Source organism: Suillus fuscotomentosus (genome assembly GCF_016647785.1).
Source record: "Suillus fuscotomentosus strain FC203 chromosome Unknown F5891scaffold_223, whole genome shotgun sequence".
Lineage (NCBI taxonomy): Eukaryota > Fungi > Basidiomycota > Agaricomycetes > Boletales > Suillaceae > Suillus > Suillus fuscotomentosus.
In genome coordinates, this window is record NW_024539735.1 from 2,456 (window position 1) to 17,905 (window position 15,450).

Genomic DNA, 15,450 nt, shown 5'->3' on the forward strand with positions numbered 1-15,450 from the left:
ATGTATCGTTGGAAAATCATGGTTACTCTGATTTTCCACGGTCATGCAATGAGTGACCTATTACCACTCCCAAATTGTTCGGCTCGCTCCCACATCAAGGTACGAGCAAAAACTTAGGTGAAGACCTCGCTCACCGCTCGGCAAGCATGGACCTACATAACAAGTCCATTATTATTTTCGCTCTTTTTCCTGTAAACGAGGCACAGAGAATTGTAGCTAGTATGCAACCCCTTTAACGTTAGTAGCAACTTCTACAGGGAGGAGCAGGGAGCACCGGTGAGGCTGCTGCTGAGGCTGGCCAGAAAATGTTGATATTTGAAAACTACCAAATTAGGACACGTTTTGGGCGGCAATAACCGCTTCGGGTAACTTTCGGGCGATAAAACCGATGTGTGTATGGTTTTATGCTCATATTTTCTTGCAAGGTCTCAGACTCTCAGTCGATTATCGTTTATCGAAGAACTTAGAACTAGTAGAGTTAAGCTTGGAGAGTCGAGTATTTTCTAGAGACTACTTACTAATCAGAGCTGACAAGGTTTTTTACGTTACACTGCTGGTACCTTGTTATCGCCACAGCTTGGCAGCCGAACAGTAGCGACACACTCGATTTTCCGTCTCGCCGTGCTCTAATCGGATTAAGACATTCCACACCTTCCACAATCAAGACTGTGAGGAGCGTTTTGGCCTGAGGTCGGTTCTTCCCATCTCAATGCGACAACTGGAAATGTGGTTTCCAGGCTCTAGATCTTTCCGCCAAAAACAGTGAATGTAGCATGGAATATTTTACGGGTATGTTACTGTGAGTATGTATATGTTTGAATCCATATCCTCACGCCATGTCATCTAGCGATTTCTTGTACTGTAACACCCACACATGTTGTAGAGAGAGAATGGGCCACACTGCGCGCTGCAGCAAGGTAGCCTCGCGTCTGTGGACGCTGTTCTGTTTCTGAAGCATGATGATGATATAAATCGTTAAAAGCGTGAGCACAACGGTGGCCACCGCATAGTGAGTGAGTGTTTGTGTCCCATTGTTGATCTCCATAACGTTCATCCCAAAGATAGACTGAGGACATACGCAATCAGAAATGATCTGTCCATAAGAATTCTATGCTTACCGCAATAAAACTCGCTGGTAGGAAGACTATCGTGAGGTATGTGAACCTCTGCATCCGCCTGCTGTCCTCAGTATTGACGATCGCAAATGCAAGTTCCATAGCATTCTTCAGCCGACTGCTCAGCATCTTCCGTCGCCTTTCCAGACGATCAATCTCGTTGAGTAGATTCTTGCATTCCTTCTTCATAAGTGCACCAGACTCCATACGCTCTTTTTTGGCGGCAACCTCCATGGCCGGATTGGGGTTCGTCTCGATAAACTTTACTGATACCTCAAAGCCATGGAGGAGTGATTGATAGTGTAAAAGACGCGCTTCAAGAACATGAAGGTCATGTGTGAGTGCGATATTGTCCAGATGCAGTACTTGTAATTCCTGGATGTGCTTGAGTAACATTACTTCCATGCTGCGCGAGAGCCACGTACCAGCTCGCCAACATAGCTGTACAGCGAATCAAGGGACTCGTCCCATTCATATAGCGCATACCATAAAAATGCGAGGAAGAGAAATGTCGGGTCTTTGGACTTGTCAAATATTTTTTGCCAGTACACACTTTTCCCCACGAGCTGTATGAGCGAGCGGAGGTGCTTCGCAGATGTTAGCTGCCCTGTAGATTCGGGATGATAGGATATGATAGTGCTTTCTTTCCCGCGGACCATGTGGATTGCGAGGAGATCAATGAAGAACATGTGGCCACCTAGCAAGGACATTTTAGCGTGAATGTATTGATGTGAGGACATGAATAGACATACCGCCTGTCGAAAAGGGAGCTTGGATATCGATCGGGGTATCTGCCGGAGGTAAATCAAATGACTATGGCAGGTGATGAACCACTCACTAGTCTTGGAATCCAATGGTTTAGGGTCAGTTGGCGATTGTGATTTCTGTTGTGATCGTAAAAATGGCAGGGTGATAGTGACATCTATTACTCACATTAGCCATGTGACTCAAAATGCAAGGTTTAGACTTACGATCTCCTTCTCCATGACGAGGCGCTTCCTGATATCGTGAGGGTATCCAATTGAGGGAGGACGTGAAAAAGAATGGTTCGATGTTGTATCTATGTATGAGGTCTCAGAGCATGTAGACGAGTAAAAGACGCCATATACCTTGTCCCTAGCATGCGCAAGACCGGTGACGTCAAATCATCCACAAACAACGTTCGCACTCGGATTCCCTCTGATCGCTACAAAACCCATCTTATTTAACAGACATACAAACTTTAACATGAGACTCGCTTTCTGCTCTAACATTTTCCAAAACTTATTCTGGGGGTCCTCAATCGGCACTTTTGTAGTACCATGGTCATTTTCCCCCATATCTGGGACGGTAAACCTCTTGGTGACGTCTTCGGAGTCACGCACATCCATCCAGTAAATAGTGCTAGATTTATTCTTTGAACATTTTTCGAACATCTCACTTCGCTGTACTGGATCTGCCGTCCAGTTCCTGAACTTGTTCTGAGGGTAGTCCAGCCAGGGCAGCGAGGGTTCATCCATGACGGTCGTATCACTGGCAGCCAAGTCAGAGTCGACATCCAAGTTCATCCATGGCCATGGTCCCGATGGTGCCGCATGTCGGTATCTGGGAAGAGTATAAATCGGTCAAACCAGAGAAACAAAGAGGACATGAACAAAACTTACATGGGATCAGGCACTACACGTAGCAAAGCTGTACCTTTTTTTATATCTCGAGGAGTATTAGAATGTTTTGTGTGGTGTGTCATGATGCGGCTGAGTTGGAGTCAGTTCATTCCCGCATGAATTCTGAATTTATATCTGGTTGTGGTATCATGTTAGCACACCAAGGAACTGATGAACACCATGCTTCAACCTGTCCTGTGCATTGTGCACGGGTCAGCAGCACGACTAACACATCAGATATGAGCGGCTATTGGCAAACCATTCCCACAAGAAGCACTCAGAAATCAGAACCTCCTGCAAAGAATCCTTTTGCCTAACCTCTTATCTTCATCCACTAACCTAGAAGGGCCTCAGTTATGAATGCACCCTGAGATACATGAGGTATCTGAGCGGCAAGTAGTCACCTTCTTCGTCTGAGCGCAATAGGCGCTCTGGAACGCGGTCAAGGTGTGGTGCTCCTTTCGAACGCGTACCGCATGAATTGAATAGGGCAGTAAGTTTCCACAAGAACAGCAACCAGGCCTCTGAACGCAACATTTCAAGATACTTTGAATTGAGAGCAGTGGAAAGTAATATGCACCTTGTTTTCCAAAAAAAATTGAAAGCCCCTTCGATCAAGGCCCTGCAGGCGTCAAAAACTAAAAGTGAGTTTGAACTTTACCGCAATTTAAAGAAGTTCCGACAGTCGCGTTGATGAGGCGTTTTTTGCCGAATATATCGCTTTGCTGCTCAGCGCTCACCCTGAATTGTACTCGCCTAATTGGACTACCAGTTCAACTCGAGCGCTACACTGACGCGCTTCAAGGTTATGGTACCTGTCCGTGGCAGCAGGACGGATGCAGATTCTCCGCTGCCTTCGCTCAACGAGTTTTCGGCTGCGAAACTGCTTCTAACCAAGACCAAAAGGACTGCAAGGAATGAGGAAGGCTAAAGACAAGCCGGACAAAGCTCAATTTTGATTAGGGACTGAGCTCCGGTGAACATGTGCATGGTATACAGCCTCAACGTCGATCATTTTTTGTATACCTAGTTTTATTCTACCGCTTCTGCTTGGTCTCTCAGTTTCCTACGGGAGGACTTACTTTCCCACGCACGATTTGGTAGAGAACTTTGAATGCTTTTGAACGGCACGTTTGTTGCAAAATACATACGTAAAAAAATATTAGTGACAGTGCAGTGAATGTTCCTTGACCCGCTCAGTGTTAGCTCAAAGAAGACGAGAGACGAGGGTACCGAGGATAGATCATAGCAGACAAAACCCTCCCCCACTACTGTGGGAGTCGGGAATAATGTATGTTGCTGTGTCGGCACTTTGCTGTCAGTTGCCATATGTGCAGTCCATCTAATAGGTGAAACTTCCGCGCTTGAAATGGAAATGGCTCTCCGACCAAAGAACCTGCTCATCATTGGTGGAGGACCATGCGGGCTCATAACGCTCCGTAACTGTCTTCACCACGGAACTTTCACCAAAGTCCAGCTCGTCGAAAGACGTGACGACGTAGGCGGCGTCTGGTACGTCCATCACGTACTCTAGCCCACCTAAAGTCTGCAGTACAAAACCATCCTACAAGGTATCAAAACCACGCCTCCAATTATCGCTCACGATGGTCCACACCCGCATACCCTGGTCTCATAGGCAATGTCATATCCGAGTTTCTCTCCTTCTCAGAACACCCTTTTCCGGCACCTCCCAGAGAACATCAGCCATTCCCTACGCTAGCAGAGACAAACGCCTACCTCAAGGAATTTGCGCGCCCGTTCATCGAGAACGGGCATATACGTTTAAGCTGCGAGGTCACTGGAGTGGAGGAGGTGGAGGGCGGTGGATGGACGGTCCGCATGAAAGATTGGAATAAAGGTGATCTGGTACTGGAAGAAACTTGGGATGCGGTGGTTATCGCTACGGTTTGGTTTGATAACCCCCATTTTCCAGATGTACCAGGTCTTCGAGAGTTGCAGCAGCAACAACACAACAAAGTCCAGCACGCCATCAATTGGACGGGTCCAGATGATGATCACAAGGGAAAGGTAAATTTTCCCTTCTTATATTCCATGAAAAACCAACATTCCTGTAGTGTGTCCTCGTCATCGGAAATGCAAATTCTGCAAACGAAATGGCCGCTCAGCTCGCGCCCGTAGCCCAAACACCAATATACAGATCCACCCGCCGAATTTCTGTATTTCCCTCCTTACCCGACACCCGCATTCAAGACATCGGCCCCGTCAGTCGCTACACTACCACCAACAACGACAAAATAACTGCGCATGTTCAAGATGGAACCGCCATCGAAAATATTGACATCGTCTTATTCGGAACAGGCTACTATCCGCATGTACCCTACCTTCGCGTCCTTCGCCCAGATCCGGACCCTCAGACCCACGCTCGCACACTTGTACCATTAACATCACGCACAACAGTACCCACCCGTATCCCTTCCCTCCACAACCAAATACTCTACGCCTACAACCCCACCCTCGCATTCATAGGCGCTCCCACCTCCTTTATCCCCTTCACCCTCGCAGACCTCACCAGCACCTGGCTCTCCCTTGCATGGTCAGGGCTGATCCAGATACCCCCTACTCCCAAAGCCAGACTCGTATACGAGCAAAGCCGCCTCCGTACCCTAGCAGAACAGCGCTCAGAATCTGACAACCCTTCCAACTTGATCAATTTTCATTTCTTGGGTCGCTATGAGATGGAGTATGCGAGAGGTCTCAGGGAGGATGTCGTGAGGGCGAATGAGGGGTTGGATAGGGTGCTTGCAAGATGGGATGACGAGCAGGATGAGAGACGGTTTGCAATGTATGCGACGAAGATGGAGAGTTTGTTCGTTTCTGCTGGCGTCGAGAGACTAATGCCGATAGATGACAATGCAACGTAGACTGAACTACCGACGTGATATAGTAAGTCCTTCTGAAGCAATGATGCCCAAGAAATGTATGCCTGTAATGGTATGACGGCGATTGCTATCTCGTCAGGAGAGAACAATGAAAGGATCATTGCCAGTGCCTGTCGCAGCTCTGACAACAACGTGTCTTGATGCAAGCAATGATATGAGGTACCTGAGTCGACACAACTCGTTTCTTTTGCAAGAAAATCGAGTGGGGCGAAAGAGTTCACAATGTTCTGGCGCCGGGATACATCTCAAGGATATCCGTCGAAAGGTTGTCAAGTGCATCTAGCGCAGCAAGGGACATCTGTGGAACAAAGCTGGTCTCGCAATCCGTAGTTGCAAGGCCACAATCTTTACAATTGAATATATGCACGAATAGTAAGTAGTAATAGATACGGAGACTATCATGAATCGGAGTACCGCTGGCACAATCGGCAACTGCAAGTTTTCAAACTCAGTGCTTTTTCTCTCCGAGATCGACCATCCTTATATAACTTAGCCAGGTTGGTCGAGCTTAACATGTCGCGACGTGCTACTCGTGCTACCGGCTCAATTTTGAATTGTCATGCAGACCTTGGCTCCTGTATCCTAAGGCGCGCGAGTGAGTTATGTGGTTGAATTTTTGGTTGCACATTGACCTGCTCATACTCACGTCAGGTTCACAAACCATGTCATAGCAGCAATCTGCATTTACTACGCAACTTGTTGTACATGATACATGCACCGACAAACTATTTCCAAAAACAACTGTACTGTACTGATCGGCTCTGAACTAGGTATTAGCATCATCAAAACAAAGCGAAGCTGCGAAAGCAGAAACATGACTCACTATCGCGACATGCCACTCGAGCTGCTGGATTCATTTTAAGCAGGCTAGGACCGCGTCCTGCAGACCAAATCTCCTCCCTAAGGGGCACAGGTGAGTCATGCGGTTGAATCCTTGTTACACAGCGACCTGCTCACATTAGCGGCACAAACCAAGTTATTGCAGCAATTGCCTGTTTCGCATAATTGTCCTACTTTTGCACATGCACTGACAGACATAGATGCTGTCAAAGCAACAACAACGGCGAGTAGGGAGAAACCCATTTTCTGTGCGAGGCGATACGGAATCATCTGGGGGGAATCTTGAATAACATCTCTGAGGATACTGTACAACGACAGTCAGCTTTTATATTCTGCGTATACTAATGGGCACGATTCCGATCTATTTGGCAAAATTTGTTATTGCTGTCAGGTGGCGGAATTTTGGTAGAACCTGCAGGAGCGTGTCCAATTGATTACGACCATTGCATCAGAACCTGCCGTCCCTGGAATCCTGTGGTGTTAGGAATATAATTCATAATATGTGGGTTCTCCCGTATGAATTATTGATTTGAACCGTCTCTGAATCCATCTCTTGACAGCACTTTACACTGTAATTTGGAAATCTAAATTGCTCCATTTATGCTATTTGCGTGCCGTTAGTAAAGAACAGCCGTTTTATTCTGTGACCCTTGCCTTGTTTCTACTGGCCGTGTCTGCCGTGGACATCATGCGACTGTTTCGCTGGCAGCTTCACTAAAGATTCATCTTTGTATTCAGTTTGCATTTCTGGCTAGCTTCGCTGATTGAGACTTGAGGCGACCCAAGGCCGCGTCAAGCGATGCAGTCTTGGTAAGGCTTCCGTGACATCGGCACACTGATGCTTGATGCAGAACGAGCTATTTCCAGTGAACTTACTGCAGCACAGCTCGGAAACAGAATTTGCTCAGTGCAGCTGCCGTGCTCTGGTTCTGCTTGACCCCCTAATTTGCTGATGATGACTGCCTTCAATTCCTCACCTGCAGAACCTCCCACCATTTCTCAGGGTCATAAAGCTGTTCAAGGGTACTGGGCAGCTCATGATCCGTTAATCATTGCCCCAGGTCTTGTGATTCGTGAGTCGGCATGCAGTACTAGGTTCTGGAGCTCCGTCTTTAGATTTTCCAACCTCATTCTAATGAATGTCGTAGCCATTAGCACTGGTAATGAAGGTCTCGGGTTGTGATATTCATTATCTCTACTTTTAGTGCACCCCCTCGAGCATATTAAGTACACCGGTTTGCACCAGCATGAGATATTAGATATACCGGAACCATCACCACAGCACCCCTCCCACACTTTTCATCCAGACAATCTACTCCAAGTACACCCAGGTAGTAGACACCCTATCCTCAACCTCACCAAACCCATGGAAAAGGAATGGAACACAAAACTCGCACATACCAGTAAAACACTACCAGAAGCAGTCTGCCAGTACCACCACAGATACTCAAGAGCACCTCCACCCAGCTTCGATAGATGGTACGTTACTCTCATCCCTTCAATCCTTGCTCTAAATCCCAGCAGGCGAGCTTACATCCAAGAGCACAACATCCAGCTCCCAGAGGGATATAACCTTGATCTCACTCCTTTCTGGGGTGTAAACCCTGCATGTCTGCAAGTAATCCAGCTCGCTTACAAAGGCCACAATACAGCTACATCCTCACTAAATCAGCCCCTTAAGGCCTCTCCACATCAGAAACAAATCACTCTGCAGATAAAGACACTTGCCAAGACTTATTAGTAGCTGTCAGCCAGCTCCTAAAGTTGATGAAGGGGTATGCAAGATGAGTTGTCGCTGTTTAGTGCTAGGTTAAGCCCTCATAATAGCCCAGATGTCTTCGTAACCCATGACATGAGGAGCAAGGTTGTTGAGGGAAAATGCACGTTCCTCCTCCCTCCAGGTGACCGATTCCACCTCAAACAGCGCTTAATGGATCTTGTTTCTTCTTCCTCTCACCCTGAGAAATGTACCACCGTGCACCCAAAAAGTATAGATGACATCCTCACTGGCCCTTCATTCCCCGATGGCGCCATGACGTGGACCCTCTAAAAATCAATCATGAATCCTGTGATGATGAATATAGTGTTCGCCGACAAACCGGGTCAGGGTGAGGTGGAGGTGTGTAAGGAGGTGGAGGAAAGGTGGGAGGGAAGGTGAAGGGTGTATTGTCTTTGATGTGAATCGTCTTCTTTTCTTTTCTATATAGTTTTTTTCCATGTGTTGCTAGGTGTAGTCTTTACTAACATGTTGACAAGTATAAGATCTAAATGAGATACTCAGAATTCGAGCGAGCATTCTGTGATGATGAAGAGTAAATTATCGATGCCTGTCAGCAGGTTGCGATACAATGGTCATAATCAATTGAACATGCTCCTGCAGGTTCTACTGGAATTTCCACCATCTGATAGCGATAACAAATTCTGTCAAATCGATCAGAATGGTACCCATTAGTATACGCAAGATATAAAAGCTGGCCTTCGTCCTACAGTGTTCCCCAATCCTCAGAGATATCATTCTGGATTCCCTCAGAAGATCCATATCATCTCGTACAGAAAATGTGTTTCTCCCTCCTCGCTGTTGTTGTTGCCTTGACAGCATCTATGTCTGTCAATGCATGTACCAATACACCTTGCAGATATGATGAAGAATGCTGCATGAACTGGACTTGTGAACTTGATGACGTGAGTATGAGCAGGTCGCGGTACAACCAGGATTCAACTACATGACTCGCCTGCGCGCCTTAGAATGGAAATATGACCTGCCAGCACAATATCTTGTAGGTATAATATATCAATGTCTAGTATTGTAGAAGGCTGGTGTTATATCAGAGCCTGTGGTCCATAAACCATGATGTATCACCTCCCTCACCTTTCTCGCTGCCTGTCCTGTGATGTATCACATAGACCATTGATATATTAGGCTCATCCTGTGATGTATCACCTTCAAAGCCTTTGAGGCTCACGTGATATATCACTTTTGGTCGTGTTTGAGGGCTCGTGTCATGTGATATATCACCTTCAAAGCCCTTGAGGCTCGCATGATATATCACTTTTGGTCGTGTTTGAGGGCTCGCGTCATGTGATATATCACCTTCAAAGCCCTTGAGGCTTGAGTGATATATCATGCGAGCCTCAAACACAACTGAAAGTGATACATCACACGAGCCCCAAATACAACTGAAAGTGATATATCACCTTCAAAGCCCTTGAAACTCACATGATATATCACTTACAGTTGTGTTACATCACCTTGGTATCGCCTTGCGTGATACATCACTTTCAAGCCTTTCGTGAATCATGATACATCACCTTTAAAGCTCTGGGCTCGCGTGATATATCACCTTCGGGGCTCACTGATTGATGTTTCCACCAATCACGAGCCAGGATCAAATAATTCAAATGATGTCATAGTTCTCTTGTTGCAGCCCGTCCGTTAAAACACAGAAATATAGTAGATTATATATTTGCCCTCATCATCCTCCATTGTAACCTCAAATCAAGTCATGACAGACACCTCAACGGACAGGGGAATGGGAGTTTGGCATTGGCAACTCGGAACGAAGATGGACTGCAAGAAGGGGAGCTTCTTGCCATGAAGGGTTGGCTGCCCACACGGATTTGATGTGTATGACCATCTGTTGACGTAGATTAGCCTGGCGCTGCGCATAAGCAAGAGCACCCTCTCCAGCCTGCAGTGAGTTAAAAGCACACCGCGGACCTTGCATGTCCCACCAGCCTGCCTGCCAGTCAAGAAATGCAATGATGTGGCACATTTCCTCCCGTAGTAGTTGCACTTCTTCCTCCCAGCGATGAGCTTGTGCTCATGCCTTACACCATTCAACATGTAGCGCTATAAAATGGCCAGGTCAGCAAGAAGCACCAGTCATTAGAGCCTACTTACAGTCCTGTAGCCCTAGCTCGTTGCTGTTAAAGCCCGAAGTCCTCCAGATCCATGATATACTTTGTTGTCCCACCGTTCGGCCATTGTCATGTTTGAGTGGGACGGCATCCCTTTGCTTGTCGAGTGGCTTGAGGCTCCTCTCTCAGTCATCGGTCTTACCTAGCCTTGCTGCCAGATTCACGAGTGCATCTCTAGTGGTAGAATACTTAAGTGATAAGGTGTCAATGCGATGTTCAGCATTGTTGATGATTCCGTTTGCTCGGGTATTTGCTCGCTGTCCCCGAATAAAGGTGTCCTTATACTTGTAAAGGTGGTATCACAGGTTAAGCATGGTGTGGAGGTCATTCAGCATGTCATATGCCTGAGCTTCACACAATTCCCACTCGTGTTTGAGCAAGCGATCATCACATGGCACTCGCTGGGGCAGAGAGGATGGCAGAAAAAGGCTGATGTTGTGGGCCTTCGTTTCAGTGGCAATGTCATCTGGTGACTGCAGGCGGGAGACACTAGGCATATACAACACCTGCACCCGGGCCCAGGTGTCAATGCATTGGCGAAGAGCATTCATGCGCTGTAAGATCTTGCCCTTCTGGACATCTGTAGTGTGGTGTCCAATTGCCTTGGCATCAAAGCCAAGATGGTGCCTAGAATAGAGTCAGTGCGTGATTCAATACATCCAGAAATATACACTCAACTGCTGATCTTCGAGTTCTAATCCCGACGAAATTAACACAGAGGGTGATATATCATCGTGTAGGGACATGTTGTTGCCACGCTCAATCTCTGCAGCCTCAGCCATCGATAAGGCTAGGCGCACGGCAGCCTGAGTCATTGCTATTGAAAATGCCATCAGCTTCTCAAAATGTGTCAATATAGAGTACACGTACTAGTCATAGCTCTGCCTTCAAACGGTGACCTGCACCAAACTGGTTCGGTGCATGGACGTCCAATACTCTCTCATGAGTCATATACCCTGAAATACCACTATGAAACCCTTTTCCCTTTTATCTGAAGTTGGACTGAGGCTAAGGGAATATTTTTTGCTTTTCTTTTTATTTTTTTCAAGTCTATATGCCAGCAGCCTGAATATTTTAGTACATTTAATTCTGCGATGAGTTTTGCTTAGTCAGCCATGGTGATGACCCAGACAAAATCCCACACATGTCAGGTGACTGTGAAAAATATTTCCCACATATGTTGTCCTGGAAAAACATTAGTAAACCCCTAAATACTAGGCTCGCGTCATTCTCACCCTTCAAACAAAGCAAAGCAAAGACAGCCACACACAGGATTCATATCATGTGACACTTCTTACTCTCCTTCTGGATTTGTCATCAGGGGTTGGACAGGTCACATGACTTAGCAAAATACCCAATGACTCACTATGACTCACTCTAAAATACTTACTATGACTCACTATGACTCACCTTGCACATATGACTCATTATGACTCTTGATGACTCTTGAATACACTAGTAGCACAGCCACATTTATTGTGTATATAATGACCCCAGTTTTTGAAATAATAAAAAAAAGCAGATACCAGCAGGTAGTAGGGTGTTTCTCAGCCCAACTAACACTAAGTTGTGAAGTAAGGTGTGATAAGTGTCAGTACCAGTGTCAAGAACTGTTTCAAGACTGAGAGGAACACTCTCAAGAGACAGTAATACTGCAAGCTCATCATACTGAACGACCCGCTGTGAGCTCACTGTGTGCAACAACCAGCAAGCAAGGTACAGCCACACTTTTATTCTGATTTCTATTATTCTTTTTCTTTTCTTTTACTTTCACCAACCTTTGGTGGTCTTTGTCCAGAAATATATTTCCAAAATATTTGTGTTGTCTCTACGTCCACCTAAGACTCAGAAGTAGCATAGTGGGGAGACTTTAGGAATTGATAGTGAAGCTTGACCTCACTCATCTGAGTAGCGATACTGAGCCAAGATATTCTGTGCCTGCTAGGCTTTAGCCATTGAAGAGGGGACTTGGTAGTAAACCCAAGGACGTCCGTTCCTGAGTCTGTTTGAATACTCAAAGAAGAGTTCCTTGACAGCAGGTTCAATATTGAGCTAAGAGTTCTACAATAAAGCATTTGATTAGTCTTGACCTTTGATTCTACCTGTTTTGTGCTGAGGGGGTTTATCATTGTAATTCTGCACCATTTCTTTGGAGTATAGTTGGTACGAGGCACTGTTGTTGAAAGGGAACTTGAGGAAGAAACCCATATATTCTTTCGGTCATCGCCATACTGTCGGGCTGACCATTGTTTGTTTGTTTTCCTGTCAAGTCCAAAGATTGGATTGACCATTGTATTACTGATCTTGCAGAAGTATCCTTAGCTGAACATACCTTGGGTAGTATACAACTAGCCACCCATGAACGACCACGTTATCAGTCATTGGTATTTGTCTGAATCGCTGACCGTGGAGATATTTGTTTTTATAGGTGTTTATCTATAGATCATCTATCTAAGAAGACAACGGGTTCGGTTGTGAACGGTCTGCCTCCCATGCTTCGATGTCCCTCCTCCATTCAACTAACTCATCTGCAGCTAGGAAGCTTCAAAATCAATGAGATCGTCGGCACGTTCTTGCACCTCAATTAATGCAAAGTTGTACTTTTGGCGGAAAATCAAACCTAAGAGACAGTGATACTTTAGATTCAGATGTTCAAGGCAAAAAACTTACCCATTGCACAGATCTTCTTCCAGTTCCAGTCATTGAAGTGGTCATCTAAGGTGTCGCGCCTCGAACCGGGACCCATTTTGTGTGTGCTTGTCGCAATGGGGTTTATGTCGGCCCAGCCACGCTCGGGAGCTTCACCGTCCGTGCGACCAACACCCTTGATGAAATTGAAGGAAAAGTTTGACTGACATTTGGCCACATGGGCCGGCAGGTGGAATTTCGGTATGAGAAATGTGATTGACTTTTGGTCGTGCTTGATGTGGTACTGGTGTGGGAAGGCGGACATTCGTGTCCAGAGATGTTTGCTCCATTGACAAGCAATATCGTATGAGATGTTCAATGTCGATATCTCCGATGAAGACTGCATGCTCGAGAAGAATAAATAATCCATGTTAAGGTACCTATAAGTTCTGTTGTTAGCAATACAGCAAGAATGTGGAATGTTGCGCACCTTTCGCCCTTCTGTAGGTCACCGACTGAGCAGGGCCGTTTGAAATTGTGTCTTGCGCAATCGATAGTACTGGCACCAGTGGCTGCAAGGCCACGTGAGACTCTCGAATCTGCAAGGTTGACCGCGTTGTGACTGGAGCATGAACTCAACTACAGAGAGTTAGACTTAGTGCTCACGAGAAATAAAAGTTGAATTTACCTCCTGGACGACTCGCTCGCATGAACCAATGAAATCTTTATATGCATGTTCCTCCACAAAAAACACATATCCACGATTGAGACCCGGATCAACAATGTCCGAAGAGACATTATGGCGAGCGAGACGGAAATTGGTGTCGATGGCAAGGAATAAGGCATATAAAAATCTGGGACTGTGTGAGAAAAAGTCAGGTGGAAAGGTGGCATTATACATGCCGTATTTCGGATGGTGCATTTTCCCATCCATCTGGTAAGTTTTTGCCTGCATGGGGACATGCAGGACACAAAATGGCGCAGGCACCTGGTTTAGTTGCACCAATACCATCAGGGTGATGACTTTGACTAGCACATTTCATCTGCTTGATGAAGCGCCACTCTCGCATCATGCGTAACAATGCCTCATAACAATCCTAGATTGTGATATGATAAATTGAAATAATAATAGAATTAGCACGTACCTTTGGTATATGAATTCCAGTATTGTCCGTCAAACGAGCAGCTGTTTTGTAGAATTCAAAAGTGGAGACTTTGGACTCAAAAGACAGCATCTGAAAGTATTCCAGTGCTTGAAATGTTGCAGCTGTTTTTGGATCGACTGTTGTGGCAGGAAAGAGGCGAACACGTAGTAGTTGAATTATGTGCAGTTCGGCATGTGCACATCCACAAAAATCTAACCCTACTTCGTAGATGCCGTTGTAGTCGATGATAACAAAGTCGTTGTTGTGAGCAGGGAGTGGGTTGATGCACTGAACACCAGAAGCATGTCCAAGTTGTAGACGGATCCCCATGGACTTCAAGGTAAAGCTGTAAAATGAGATACCATCCCATCACTAAGTTCAAAGTGCAAAAGAGTCAGTCTATGTAAGAAATGTAAAGTATATATACACGTACCTCCATTCTATGAAGCGGATGTCTGTCATGTATGCGGATCATGCACAAATGACAAAATAATTCGCAACCATGACAATCCTGACAACAATATGTTACTGCTTCCTCACCGCAAACACAAATGTCTTGTGAATAGTCACCTCGACCCTCCAGGCAGAGGAATTCCTCCAAAAACAAGTCGGAATCAGATCGCCATAAACGCAAGACCTCACCCTGAACCCCAGTACGTTTTGGTTTAGTGAATTCCACAAGCTCCAAAGTGTCACTCTGAAGGTTATCAGAAAAGTCATTGATAATTGAAAGGTTGAGATCCGTGGTGTCTAATGGAACATCTGATTCTCCACGATGTCGTTTACCTGGAGAGTTAGGAACTGTATAGTAAGATGAAGAGACATTTAGACATCCACTTGGTCCTGCTTCAAAACTGCTGTGCTTGCGTTGTTGAGCATTGCAAGTGTGTTGAGGTGCGTCATTTATATCGTTAATCACTGCTTTTGAAGCAGCAGCGTTGTGTGCATAGAAATAGTGCTGGTAGTGCTTCAGGTTTCGCTGTCTTTGACCTCCGACCATTCAAGTTCAAGTCAGATACAGTGTTATAGTAGTAAGTCAACAATTCAGTCGTGTGATGATGTAATTCTAAAAACTACCTGATATATCAACTTAGTATTGTCTGCCAACTGAGTGAGTCAGTAAGCATTGCCTCATTGTAAGCTTCAACACCCCCGTCATCTATTATTGATATGATTTCCCTTTCTACTGCAAGCCGTCTCCCCATCAAGTCAATTAGTTCCTGGCTCTGTTTCAATAAGAGCTGATAACCGGTCCCAGACG

General features: G+C 45.8%; 4 protein-coding genes across 4 annotated transcripts; 2 read left to right on the forward strand and 2 right to left on the reverse strand.

Moving 5' to 3' along the window:
• Nucleotides 1–766: 766 nt before the first annotated feature.
• Nucleotides 767–2,841, reverse strand: F5891DRAFT_1177725 (cora-like Mg2+ transporter protein-domain-containing protein; the record flags this gene model as incomplete). The annotated part of the gene is made up of 9 exons (XM_041365791.1): nt 767–1,066; nt 1,119–1,490; nt 1,541–1,812; nt 1,868–1,906; nt 1,954–2,037; nt 2,087–2,175; nt 2,225–2,301; nt 2,333–2,699; nt 2,759–2,841. 9 exons carry the CDS (start codon nt 2,839–2,841, stop codon nt 830–832), a joined length of 1,620 nt encoding a protein of 539 aa, XP_041216798.1. The 3' UTR covers nt 767–829.
• Nucleotides 2,842–3,976: 1,135 nt separating this feature from the next.
• Nucleotides 3,977–5,678, forward strand: F5891DRAFT_1079582 (FAD/NAD(P)-binding domain-containing protein). The gene is made up of 3 exons (XM_041363419.1): nt 3,977–4,270; nt 4,330–4,786; nt 4,834–5,678. The coding sequence occupies exons 1-3, from the start codon at nt 4,128–4,130 to the stop codon at nt 5,638–5,640; spliced, it is 1,407 nt and encodes a 468-aa protein (XP_041216799.1). The 5' UTR covers nt 3,977–4,127; the 3' UTR covers nt 5,641–5,678.
• Nucleotides 5,679–7,762: 2,084 nt separating this feature from the next.
• Nucleotides 7,763–8,131, forward strand: F5891DRAFT_889449 (uncharacterized protein; the record flags this gene model as incomplete). The annotated part of the gene is made up of 1 exon (XM_041373261.1): nt 7,763–8,131. A coding segment is annotated over one exon (369 nt), but the record flags the coding sequence as incomplete, so codon positions are not given.
• A 1,882-nt stretch (nt 8,132–10,013) lies between these two features.
• F5891DRAFT_1132270 (uncharacterized protein) lies at nt 10,014–14,664 on the reverse strand (the record flags this gene model as incomplete). The annotated part of the gene is made up of 12 exons (XM_041364728.1): nt 10,014–10,318; nt 10,400–10,538; nt 10,581–10,700; nt 10,815–11,018; nt 11,088–11,233; nt 12,897–12,950; nt 13,087–13,484; nt 13,535–13,683; nt 13,733–13,904; nt 14,017–14,141; nt 14,190–14,522; nt 14,623–14,664. The coding sequence occupies 12 exons, from the start codon at nt 14,662–14,664 to the stop codon at nt 10,014–10,016; spliced, it is 2,187 nt and encodes a 728-aa protein (XP_041216801.1).
• Between the last annotated feature and the right edge of the window lie 786 nt (nt 14,665–15,450).

What these genes read in the sequence shown, in the direction of transcription:
- F5891DRAFT_1079582 (XM_041363419.1), top strand. Translation starts at nt 4,128, where the DNA reads ATGGAAATGGCTCTCCGACCAAAGAACCTGCTCATCATTGGTGGAGGA. An exon ending in GACGACGTAGGCGGCGTCTG is followed by an intron (nt 4,271 to 4,329) that starts GTACGTCCATCA and finishes CCATCCTACAAG; the next exon opens with GTATCAAAACCACGCCTCCA. An exon ending in ATGATGATCACAAGGGAAAG is followed by an intron (nt 4,787 to 4,833) that starts GTAAATTTTCCC and finishes ACATTCCTGTAG; the next exon opens with TGTGTCCTCGTCATCGGAAA.